The sequence below is a fragment of the Poecilia reticulata genome, linkage group LG10 (assembly GCF_000633615.1).
Source record: "Poecilia reticulata strain Guanapo linkage group LG10, Guppy_female_1.0+MT, whole genome shotgun sequence".
NCBI classification, from domain to species: Eukaryota; Metazoa; Chordata; class Actinopteri; order Cyprinodontiformes; family Poeciliidae; genus Poecilia; species Poecilia reticulata.
Genome location: NC_024340.1, coordinates 32,563,316 through 32,575,138, shown reverse-complemented (window position 1 = coordinate 32,575,138; position 11,823 = coordinate 32,563,316). Strand labels below are relative to the sequence as shown.

The 11,823-nt window shown below is 50.5% G+C and overlaps 1 protein-coding gene across 1 annotated transcript in view; it reads right to left on the bottom strand.

The window, feature by feature from the left end:
* Positions 1–11,806, bottom strand: part of matr3l1.2 (matrin 3-like 1.2) — a 15,151-nt gene extending 3,345 nt beyond the window's left edge. The window contains exons 1-16 of the mRNA XM_017307042.1: positions 10,530–11,806; positions 10,072–10,133; positions 7,312–7,338; positions 7,100–7,182; positions 6,989–7,029; positions 6,801–6,917; positions 6,406–6,531; positions 6,159–6,335; positions 4,771–4,895; positions 4,429–4,705; positions 2,806–2,922; positions 2,627–2,717; positions 2,526–2,542; positions 2,315–2,437; positions 727–855; positions 6–177 (exon numbers count right to left, since the gene is read on the bottom strand). Of these exons, the coding sequence (XP_017162531.1) occupies positions 6–177; positions 727–855; positions 2,315–2,437; positions 2,526–2,542; positions 2,627–2,717; positions 2,806–2,922; positions 4,429–4,705; positions 4,771–4,895; positions 6,159–6,335; positions 6,406–6,531; positions 6,801–6,917; positions 6,989–7,029; positions 7,100–7,182; positions 7,312–7,338; positions 10,072–10,133; positions 10,530–11,354 (2,509 nt within the window). The 5' untranslated portion in view covers positions 11,355–11,806. The remainder of the gene's footprint in view (positions 1–5; positions 178–726; positions 856–2,314; positions 2,438–2,525; positions 2,543–2,626; positions 2,718–2,805; positions 2,923–4,428; positions 4,706–4,770; positions 4,896–6,158; positions 6,336–6,405; positions 6,532–6,800; positions 6,918–6,988; positions 7,030–7,099; positions 7,183–7,311; positions 7,339–10,071; positions 10,134–10,529) is intronic.
* Between the last annotated feature and the right edge of the window lie 17 nt (positions 11,807–11,823).

The window sequence follows — 11,823 nt, the reverse complement described above, 5'->3', positions numbered from 1 at the left end:
CCAGGACCAGGACCAGGACCAGGACCAGAACCAGGACCAGGTCGGTACCTCTCTCTTGAGCCGGTGCAGGAAGTACTTCCGGATGTTTCCGTACGGCTCGGCCAGCGCCAGGATCTCCTCATCGGAGAAGCGGATGTTGGGAATCTGGCCGATGTAGACGACTCTGCCGGATCCACACTGAGGGGGAGGAAGATCATCATCATCATCATCGTCAGGTTCTAAACCAGCGACTCGGTCGGATCCACCGCCGGGCCGGCTCCTCTCTTATGGTTGGTGTGTAACCATAGCAACAGCAGACAATAACTATCTCTATTGTTATTATAGATTCATGCAATAAGTTACATGAATTATAACGAAATCAGTGGAAAAAAACAGTAAAACGCGACGTGTTTGGTCTCAGGGACGAAGGCGGCTTCTGTTGTCTGGAGCATCCTCACTGCACTGACCCAGGCTCTGGTCAGAGGTGGATTCTGATACGCTGCAACACAGACCAACCCAGCAGGGCAGCTGTAGAGGCTCCGCCCCCTGGAGAACAAAACCTCACATATCAAGTTTCATCTAAAGGGCCAAAATGACAGAGACCTGATGGAAACACCCAGAAGCAACTTTAATACGCAGAGGGACCAGGAAACCACAGAAGAAGAGCTGGAGGACTGACCAGGAAACCACAGAAGAAGAGCTGGAGGACTGACCAGGAAACCACAGAAGAAGAGCTGGAGGACTGACCTGGATGGTGGGGTAGCTCAGGGAGTGAGTGATCCTGACCGGCCGGCCGCAAACCGTCGCCGTCACGTTGCCGTTGTAGAACTTAGCCATGTTGACGGCTTCAGCCTCCGTCTCAAACTGGATGTAGGCCTGAGGAAGAGGAGGAAGAGGAGGAAGAGGAGGAAGAGGAGAAGCAGAACCATTTAAAGTTGCTGACTCCTTCAGGCATTTGAACATCTGATTTTTTGTGGAGCGCTGCTGCCACCTACTGCAGCTTTAGGGAACTGCTGTGGTTTTACTCAGCAGCGGGTTAGCTAGCAGCTGCTAACAGACATTTCCATCATGGCCGCTGCGTTCTGTAAGAAACAGTTTATACGTCAGAATGAGTCTTTATGTTTACATGTGTGAGAAAAACTAACTTTTGCCAAATTAATTTATGTTGAATTAGTTTTGGAAAAACCTGGAAACTGTGGGAGCTTTGATTGTTATGCAATAAGCTAACTAGCATGAGCTACGCTGATGCTAGGCCAACATGTCGCATTAGCCGTTTATCCTCAGGTCGTGTTGCTGATCTGATCATTAGGAAATCAAACTTTTAGCTGCTCATTCTGAGTCGTTTACATGAAAATGAAGGAAGAAGAAATGAATCCTGGTTTTCAGCTTCGGCACCACAGCCACAATAAAACCTCTACAAGTATTTAAAAAGATAAACTGCTGCTTTCATTCCATCATTCAGCTTTTAATGAATGTCAGAGTCCCACAGATGCAGTGCTGCTGTAACGCCGGCGCCATCTGGTGGCGCCTCCAGGGTAAGTCAAACCCTAAATGACAGGCTGAACGCAGAATCACAGGAAGATTTGAGAAAAGATTTGATCCATTTGTCTGCAGATGAGGAGGAAGGAGTGATGAAGAGGAGAAGCTGCTTCTACTGCAGCCATATTTATTATTTACTGATCCATAAAGTTCAGGAAGCAACAAACACAAAAACATTTAGATGGTGAAGAGGGTTGGAGTTAGCGTTAGCGTTAGCGATGCTGGAGCTGAACATCCTGGTAACGTGGATGAATATAAGAATTATTCATCTTTAATACAATCGGCTCCTTTAAATATCCCAGTTCTGCGTGTCGGCAACCGCAGAGGCAACGGCAACCGCAGAGGCGCCACCGCTGCAATTGTTCCTGTCGGCTTTAGATGTATCAACTATAAGCATCTTTTTTTAGCTCATCTGCTCCTGCAGTGAAACAAACGCTCAGAGCAACAAAAATGAAGCGACTTTTTTAAAATTATTACTATTTTCCTAAAAACAAGCATCGCTTAGCCTGGCGGGGGCGCTAGTAAAGCCTGGCGGGCTGCCAGGCTTATAATGCACTGGGGAAACCCTGATTGGTTAGCGGTTTTACTGCGGCTACGAATAGAACGCAGGGAAGCACCAACTAAACTATTTACAGCAGATCAGCTGGTTTCACACCTTCATCACCGTGGAGACGCCTCATCTATGGTGTCAGAGACGCTTATTCAACACAAACTGCTGCACAGGCTCTGAGCACAGCAGAAAACCCGGAGCGGATTCCGATCCCGGAGCGGAGCCGAACCGGCGGGGCGACCTTACCTCGGGTCTCAGATCCAGAACCAGATGTTTGACCACCTTCCCGAACGGCTTGGCCAGCGCCAGCATCTCGTTGCGGTAGTTGTAGCCGCGCCTGAAGCCCAGGATGTTGACCACCCTCATGCCCTGGAGGGAAACAGGAAACACTTGACCTCAGACAGGAAGGGGGCGCTGTGGGGTCAAGCGGGGGAACAAGAGCTGGAACCAGACGTACCCCTTTCCTCGTGTTGTCTGCAGAAAAGGAGAAGACAAAAAAACGAGCATCAGCTCTAATCTGATTGGCTGCTGAAACGTCTCAGTGGCCTGATTACCAACCGATGCCGTCGTCGCCCTCGTCGCCCTCGTCTTCATCCAACTCGTCCAGGGTCACAAAGTCCTCCATGTTCTCTAGGAAGCTCTGGTCAAACTGGAACCACAAGGATCCGGCTCAGAACCAGCTGGTCAGGATCAGAACCGGCTGGTCAGACCCAACAGAACCTCCGCACTCGACTCACCTCGTCTCCTTCATCTGGTGCTTCAGCGCTCTCTTCTTCTTTGGTTTCTGGATCCTCTGCAGAAACTCCAGCCTCCTTCTTAGCCCCGCCCTCTGTGATGTCATCATCACTAGAATCCTGGTCAGAGCAATGATATAATTTAGGCCTGTTGTAAACTAATATTTAAGTAATCAAGTAATCTATTGATTATTCTTACGATTAATCGAGTAATCGGATAAAAAAAATAAAAAACATAACAGCATAACAGCAGCGTTATGATGAGATATCAACATCAGTCCATGTTTTCACATTGAGCTTCAATAACAGTTACTCATCTTAGAAAATTAGCCTGTAACAATAACAGCTCACTTTCTAAGTTGACCTGAAGAAAAGTTACAGCTGTAGCGGCTAACAGCTGCACTAGCTAACAGCTACAGTGGCTAACAGCTGCACTGGCTAACAGCTACAGTGGCTAACAGGCGCAATTTCATTCTTCTAAAAATGCGATTATTTCTCCTGCTGATGCTGAGATGATCTCCAGGTTTACCTGAACTACTTCAGCTGTCTGAATGGAATGACGGTGCTCATCAAAAACATCAGAGCTCAGCGCACACCATCTCTGTCTCATCAGTGCCATTACTGTGAATGAGCTACAGATATGAATCACGGGATTATCGGAGACGACAAATAGCCCTCTCATACGCTTCAAACGGTTTTTGGATCGGCCTTACGGATCCTGAACGGGAAGCAGTTGTTCGGACTGCTTTTTCCATCAAAACTGACCGGGTGTCTCATGAAGATAGAAATCTTTCTCCACCTTTCTGTCTCACACACACATGGCAGTTGGCTGAGGATTAATCGTTATAGCAACAAAATACAGAGAAAGGCAGAGCTGTTGGTTTGGACTACAAAGATGGCTGAAGGTTAGGACTACAAAGATGGCTGATCTCTCAGTTACTACAGGGAGGGCTGAACTGGCAGAACTACAAAGATCTATTGATCCTTGGCTACTCTGTCCTAAACCGACAATCACTTTGGACTGTCAAAATAAGAGCAACACATGCCCTACAAAATAAAAGCCTTCACATTTTTCACATCTGGTAATTGGTGTTTTGGGAGCTCTATAACTGGTTTAACCCAACCACTGTTACACATGGGATTAGTGTGGCCTTTTAAAATTAAGCTTACTGAAAGTTTCAAAATAAAAGTCGCTTTAGGCGGTGCACTAATATTAGCCCTTTCCACAAAATATTTAGCTATTTTGTTTCTTTCTTTCTATAGCATTAGCATTTTCCCTAAAATTAGCTTTTTGCTCATTTTCTTACTTATTAGCCATGTTAGCCATGAATGGAGAAAGTCAATGTGAGACAACATGCTGACAGCATTTAGGCTAACATTAGCATTTGACTAATGTTAGCTTATACACTAGCTTTAACATATTGAATGGAGTACATTCATTATTGTGATTCTCCATATGCTAATAATATTATATTAGCTAAGCATAGCACTGATGCTAAAGTTTAGCATCAGAGTGTGCCTGTCCTAACAGACGGGCACACTTTGCAGGCCCCGTTTAAATTTCTTCAGAAATTTTCTAGTTGACCTTTAACCCCTCCCTGACCGTTAGCATGTCATCTTCCTCACCTCCTCCTGGTGTCGCTCCTCCTGCTCTTCCTTCTCAGGCTCTGCTCTCTCTGCCTCCTCCTGATCTGAGACTTCTCCTGCTCCCTCCTCTTCTTCGCCTCTCTTCTTCTCTGATGGTTCTTCTTCTTTGCTCTCCGGCGCTGCAGATTTCTCCTTGTCGTCCTTCTTCTTCTTCTCCTCTCTGCTCCTGGAGGAGGTCTCCCTGGAGGTCCTGGAGGCGTCCGACCGGCTGCTCCTCCGGCTCTGAGCATCTTTTTCCTCCTGCCTGTGGCTCACACTGACAGACAGAGTTAGGATGCAGCAGCGCCACCTTCAGGCGGGAGTCCGGCCTGCTTTACTCACTTCAGGGTTTTGTACTTGGTGCAGATGTTGAGGCGGATGAGCCGTCCTTTGATGATGAGCGGGTTCATGCTGTAGTACTTGACCAGCATCTCTGCGTCCTCCACGGTTCCCAGCTGGACGAACGCCTGAAAGCAACATGGCGGCTCAGAGGAGTCACATGACCCAAACCGATTATGGACCGGCGCCACTTACAAGCAGACTATTTACTTTGAAAACCTTTTTATTGCAATAATATTAGCATTAGCATGCTAACCCCTCAGGTCCGACGGTTTTCATATCAGCCACTGGAATTTGTGGATAACAGCCATTTTTCAAAATGGCCACCATTTTTGAGCCTTTTAAACGAATTATTGTCATAAAATGTTCCCCATCTTTTAATGAACTTTTTGTCTTTGGTCGTCATGTTCATAAAACTTCAAAATGCCACAGAATCAGAAACTGAGGACTTTATTGTTAGCGAGTCTTAATGGTTAGCGTTAGCTTCTGATCATTTTGTGGTTAGTGCTTTAGTATTAGCTAGGGCTGTGTAATAATATTGATATTGAGATATATATCGATATTTTCCTTCCTAGAAAAAAATCGATATTCATCTGCAAGTATCGTAACACCCAACTGTCACCTTGGTCCTTCACCTCCTGCTTCACCAGGAGAGATCAGGTCTCAGGCTGAGTGATTCCTTCAGATGTTAAAAAGGCATCAAACTCTTCAGAGCAGGTTCTTGGTTCACTTTGTTCACTTTACAGATGCATGTCAGCTGCAGTTTGTACTGTTTCAACTAAAGAAACATGTTTTCTCACCACTTTGATTCATTCTGTCCAGCTGTCCACTTTAAGTCTGTGTCCAATCAGAGGCAGGTGTTGTGTAGTTGGAGCTTTGAATCAGTTTTCAGTTAAATTAATTAAATCCAAACTCTAACAGGCACAAAATGTCACCAAAATCACTCTGTCCCTCTAAAATCTTTCAGAAAATCACAAAAGTGTATTGAATTGCATCGTTTGCTGAATATCACAATATATACCGTATCGTGAGCAGAATATCGTATCGTGAGATTATTGTATCACTACAGCCCTAGTATTAGCAGAGATTAGCTTGTTTAGTGAAGCTAATTTCTGGTTAGCTGTGCCGAAACATGATTTGTACCAGACCAGTAATATTTGCATTCATTAACCATAAATATTGGCAAACAGTGCAATAATAAATTATCCTTGATAACCATGGCGGCCATCTTGAATTTTTGTTTTTTTTAAATCATTAAATTCTTTTCCAAACAATAAAATCAGAGGATCTGAATAAAAGCCGACAGTTTCAGGAGGAACATCTGGACCTCAGCTGAAGCTCCGCATCTCTTTTGACCCGGTCCGGGTCCGAGACGGTTCTGATGGGTTTACCTGGTCAGTGAGGAACAGGTGCTTATCCACGGCGCCGAAGCGTCTGGCGATGGTCAGCAGCTCCTTCTTCTGATCGTCGTCTTTGGGCAGGTTGGCGAAGAACACCACCTTGCTGCCGTGGCCGACCACATCCCTGGAGGGCCGGTCCGCCGCCGGGTCCGCGCCCCGGTGGGACTTCTGCACACAGAGCAGGCGTGAGTCCGGTTCCGCCGGTTCCTGCGGCCCACCTGCCGGGCGGCAGCGTTACCTCGATAACCATGAGCCTCTGGGACAGGTAGAAGGTGACGGGCTTCCCATACAGCTTGGCGGGATGCTGCTTGAAGAAGGCCACCATGTTGGCCGCCGCCTCGTGGCTCTCCATCTCCAGGAAGGCCTGGGGGGCGAAACACAGCGCTGCCAACCGGGCCGGACCGGACCGGGTCGGACCGGACCTGGTCGGACCGGACCTGGCTGGGTCGGGTCATACCGAACCGGGCCGGACCAAACCTGGTTGGGCCAGACCTGGTCGGGTCGGACCAAACCGGGTCGGACCGGGTCGGGTCGGACCAAACCGGGTCGGGCCGGACCAAACCAGGCCAAACCTGGTCGGGCCGGACCAAACCGGGTCGGGCCAGACCAAACCGGGCCAAACCGGGCCGGTACCTTGTTGGACAGGATGAGGTGCTCCCGCAGGCGGCCGAACGTCTCGGTGAAGGCGAACAGCGTCTTGTTGCTCAGAGGCTTCCTGTCGTACTTCACCACCACCACCCTGCTGCGGAGCTGAGGACGACACCAGAACCGTCAGACGGAGCGGGAACAGAACCGGGTGGGCGGCCGGAGGTCCGACTCACCGTGTTCTGGCCCATGGGGAGCTCGGAGCGGCCGCGGCCTCCTGCAGACAAACAGAACCGGTCAGAACCGAGGAGACGGAACCAGACCAGCTTCCCGTCAGGACGTCTCACCCCAGCTGGAGGACATCCCGCCTAGCGGTCCGGAGGACATGGGCGGCGGTCCCAGCAGGCCCGCGGACAGGTTGGGGCCGTCCCTGCGACCCAACGACAGCCAGACGTTACCGACTTGGACTAGGACACTAGGAAACTGGAGTCTGTGTGTGTGTGTGTGTGTGTGTGTGTGTGTGTGTGTGTGTGTGTGTGTGTGTGTGTGTGTGTCCTACCTCCTGCCAGGCTCCCAGTCTGGATACCTGAAACAACACAACAGCCATCAGAGACCACCACAGCTCCCAGTTTCCCCTCTGGACCAGTCAGACTGCTCAGACGTCACCATGGCAACAGCATCACTGTGATCAATGGTTTCTGTTTGAGTCGCTGCTGCTCTGCTGAGGGCCAGCAGAGGGCCAGATGCGTTATGAAGTCATTGTGAACAGCAGAGTCTTAAAGGGCCAGAAGGACGGATTTACATAGTGTCAAATTATATCACAATCCAGTAACTATGTCACCTTCAGTCGTTATTAAATGTTATTAAAAATAATTTGACTTCCTGATTTAAAATATTGAAATTGTTCCTGTCTCTTTAAAAACTCCTGCTGCTCCTCCAGGAAGTCATCCAACATGGCTCCTCTTTAACCCTTTAATGTTTGCTCTGAGCAGCAGCTCCTGTAACGAGCTCAGCAGGTGTTTGCTAATTGCTGCTGGCTAGTCTGGAGGAGCTTCGCCTTGAAGGCGGGGCTAAGCCCAACCAGGCGTTTAGCAGCTGAATGGTTGCCATGGAGATTAATGGACTTCTCAAGCATGAAAGAATCAGAGCAAAAAAACATGTTGGAAAATCAAAAAGTTGGTTTTGCGTGACACCGGCCCTTTAAACAACAATTTGACCTTCACATCCCCGTAGCATTAGCACCAATGCTAAAGCTCTACCCGTTATTAATCAGTCGCTCCAGGGAGATGCGAGTTCATGTCAAGTAGAATCAAAAGTAGTCGGCCACCAGCGGCTGAGGCTGACATCACAGGTCAGGGGTCAGTTCGGCATCAAGCTCAGCTCATCGTCGCCATGGAGATCAGCTTCAAACGGCGTTGCTGCTGAAAGCTATTCCGTCAGTGGAGCCTTTAGATTCGCTTCGTTCCTCTGAATCGGGTCGACGATTAAAAGCTCAGAACTTTGAGGAAAATGTCTCTCAGGACGTTTTTGAAGCATGTTGGCAAATTTACTGGCATGGCTGAGATTGTATGTGTTTGAGTTGGTAACATCTGCATATTTTACACTTTAAACATTTAAGGGGGCATTTAATTTAAACCCTTTAAACATTTGGGACAGGAGCACTAAATTAACCCTTCGTGGGTTAAACAGCCGCTCACCGCCAGGCGCACAGCACCGGTTCTGTTCGTGTGGTCAGAACCGGGTTGCTTTTCCCCTTAGCGGCACCAGAACCTGCGGCACAAACTGACGTGTTTGTTGCTTCCTGCTTCACTCTGCGCCACAATCCTGAGCTTTTAATGCAGCGACAGGAAGTCAGAGCCTGGTGGGATTTTTGTGTTGTTGTTACATTTATTATTGCTAGATATGAATCAGTCTTACGTTACTATAGATTGTTGACTTTCATTTGGAAGCGTTTGACCTTTGGCTCCACGGTCTGATTGGTCCCGTGGGGGAAATGGCTCTGAAGGCAAAGGGCCGGATGGCCTGTGTTACATAGACGGAGCTGCCATCTGGCCGTTTGCTCTTCCTGAATAAAAGGCAGAGCGCTCAGTGAAAGGCCGGAGCAGCACTTTGATCAAACTCCTCCTTTTGCCAAAGTTCGGCCATAAAACTCACAGGTCGTCTGTGTTTTTCTTTTCTATGTAGGTTCAGAAAATACCCATCAGACAGACACCTGCAGAGGACAGCAGCTTCCTGCCCACCTGCAGCTTCACGTTTCACCACGCTGCCTTCAGGAGTGTGGGAAATTTCAGAGCTGCAGGTCCGCCACCCCATCAGACCAACCAAGAGACAGAACGAGGAAACATCCAAAGATTAAAATCATATTGTCTGATTTTTTTAAGAATTTGCAAATTATGGTGGAAACCAAGTTTTTATTGAATAACAAAAGTTCTTCTCAGTTCTTTGTTTCATTTCTTTGTCAGAGGTTTTCTGGACGTCTTCACACTGCTGCTGGTGTGTCGACCCGTCAGCTGGGGTTGAGATCTGGAGAGGAAACTCCAGGACCTGGAAATGTCCTGGAGCTCCGGTGCCTCTGCGTTTGGGATCATCGTCTTGCTGAAAACCACATTTCATCTTCAGTGCTACATCGTGGTTCGGGTCGTTTCCTGGGTCGGTCTGTCACGGACCAGTCGTCTTGGTCCCATTGCAGAGGAACGGCCCCCAGCATGACGCTGCCACCCCACGGTGTCGCCAGCATTCCCTCTGCGTTGTGTTTCTACCAGCCGGTTCCACTTCGGTTCCATCTGAGAACCCGACATTCTCCCTCCTGGATCAGCGGACGCTCCAGACGGGCCGAGCGCCGGGTGGGACCCGCCGCTGACGGCACCTTGACCTTACGCCCTCTGCAGGTCGGTCTGCACCGGATGGAGGGACAGGTTCGTCTTCCGTTCCCTGCCGGTTGCTCAGCTGCCCTGTCCAGCCTGCTGGTTCGTTGCTCAGATCGTTGCTGAAGGACGTTCAGGTCCATATCAAACCTAAAGTGTTTGCAAATACATCCTTTAAAGAAATCAGACAACATGATTTTCTAGATGTGTTTCCTCATCGTGTCTCTGCTGCAGGTCTTCATCAGGTCAGCTGGCAGAACCATCAGTGGCCCGACTCGGTTTCCCTCCATGTCAAACTGGTTTACAGATTCACTTTTTACAGCCAATTACAGAAAAATAAAACTTCAAAAAAATCACAACTTGATTTAAAAAGTGAAGCAAAAGACCAAAACATCCTGGAGGGACTGGACCCGGCTCCGGTTCTGAACCGGGACCCGGCTCCGGTTCTGACTCACATGTCCAGCAGGCGGCGTCGGTTCTCCGCATGGCGCAGGCCGGCTGTGTGATGGTTCCACTCCTGCAGGCAGAGAGAGCGTCGTTAGCAGCAGAACCCAGATCAGTCGGTTCAGAACCTCTGAACAGAACCGGGTCATGAGAAGAACCCAGAGCAGCAGGACGATTCTGCTGCGGCTGGTAAAGGCCCAATCGGCCGGTTCTGAGCTGCTCCAGGTTCTGGAGGAAAAGCCGATCGTGGTTCCGTCGGTCCGGATCCCAGCAGAACAAGAGGCCGAGGCGAAGCTGCCACTCTGACCGGGCCGGACCAGAACCTGGAGCAACCGGCGCTAAGTGGGATGAAGGAGCCCAGAGCGGATGAAGTTACCTGGAGCTGCAGCCCCTGGAAACATGGGGCGGAGACCCCGCGGCAGCTGACAGCTCACACATTAACAGTTAGAGAAGCAGCGGGCGTACTCACCATGGAGGAATGAACGTCAAAGTCACAAAGAGAGCACACGTGGGGGAACATGGGGGGCGCGACCCCCAGGAAGTCCTGGATCTTCCCGCTGGAAGGCGCGCCCATCCTCCTCTGCATGAACAGGGGGTCTGACGACGCCCCCATGCCGTAGCCGGACCCCGACCCCGAGCCGGAGCCGTAGCCGTCCCGCATGGAGCCGAAGCCAAAGTCTCCGGAGGACTGGTTCCGAGCCTGACCCGGAGACGGGTCCCAGCCGTCCCGTCCTCCGCGGAAAGCTGCTTCTGAGGCCGCCGCCCCACGGTCTCCTGCCGCCCCCTTGCGGCTCTTCAGCTGCATCAGGATGCGGGGCAGCGTTTCCATGGTGATGTCCTCGTCAGGGATCTGGGCCAGAGCGTCCAGGTCAGAGGGCGACAGGCCCAGACTGGAGAACAGCTTCATGTGGCGCCCAAGAGGCCCATCGCCGCCGCCGCGCCGGGTCATCTGGCCACCGCCGCCATCCAGGCCCTCCATCCCGCCCATCCCAACGCCCGAGGCCCCGCCCCCCATCTGGCGGCCGGGAGCCTGCTCGGCCATGTTAAAGTTGAGCCCCCGCCCCACGGAGAACGGGGTCTGGGCTCCGTTGGCCTGCTGAGCCATGACCTCAAGCCAAGCGGCCGAAAGGCTGAAACTCCTCTTCTCCGGAAGAAGCTCGGCGTTCTGCTGAGACACAACGAAGCAGAGACAACCTTCAGAAAGACCCAGAGACCGGCTGGGGGCCGACGCTCCGGCGCCAAGGTCAAGAGTCAACCAGAGCCGCTGCAGCGCCGATCGGCGCGTCTTCAGCATCGACCAGCTGGAAACGTCTAGAACACTGAAAACTCCTGGCAGTTCCTGGATCACCTGACCCGGCTCTACAGAACCACAGTTACAGCTCAGAGATTCAAGACAGACGAGAAAACAAGAAATTCAGACTGAGAATCTAAACGTGTGGGATTACCACACCTAAAGTCACAGAAAAACAAGCAAGCAGGAGGAATAACCCCGGCTGGTTCCACTGACTCTCCACAGGCTGCCTCTAACCGGTTCTGCACCAGATCCGGAGCGGTTCTGCCCGGCTGTTCAGACCGTGGTTCCTACTTCAGGGGTAGCACTAACTGCACCTGGCCAGGTACAGCACCGAGGGAGGCGATTTGATTGGCTGCTGGCCGCATTCCCTGATTGGCTGGTGATTTACTGCTGTCTGTTAGCAGAGCTGCTCAGTGCGGAGGAGCAGCAGGTTTAGCTGATCAGTGTGGAGGAGCAGCAGGTTTAGCTG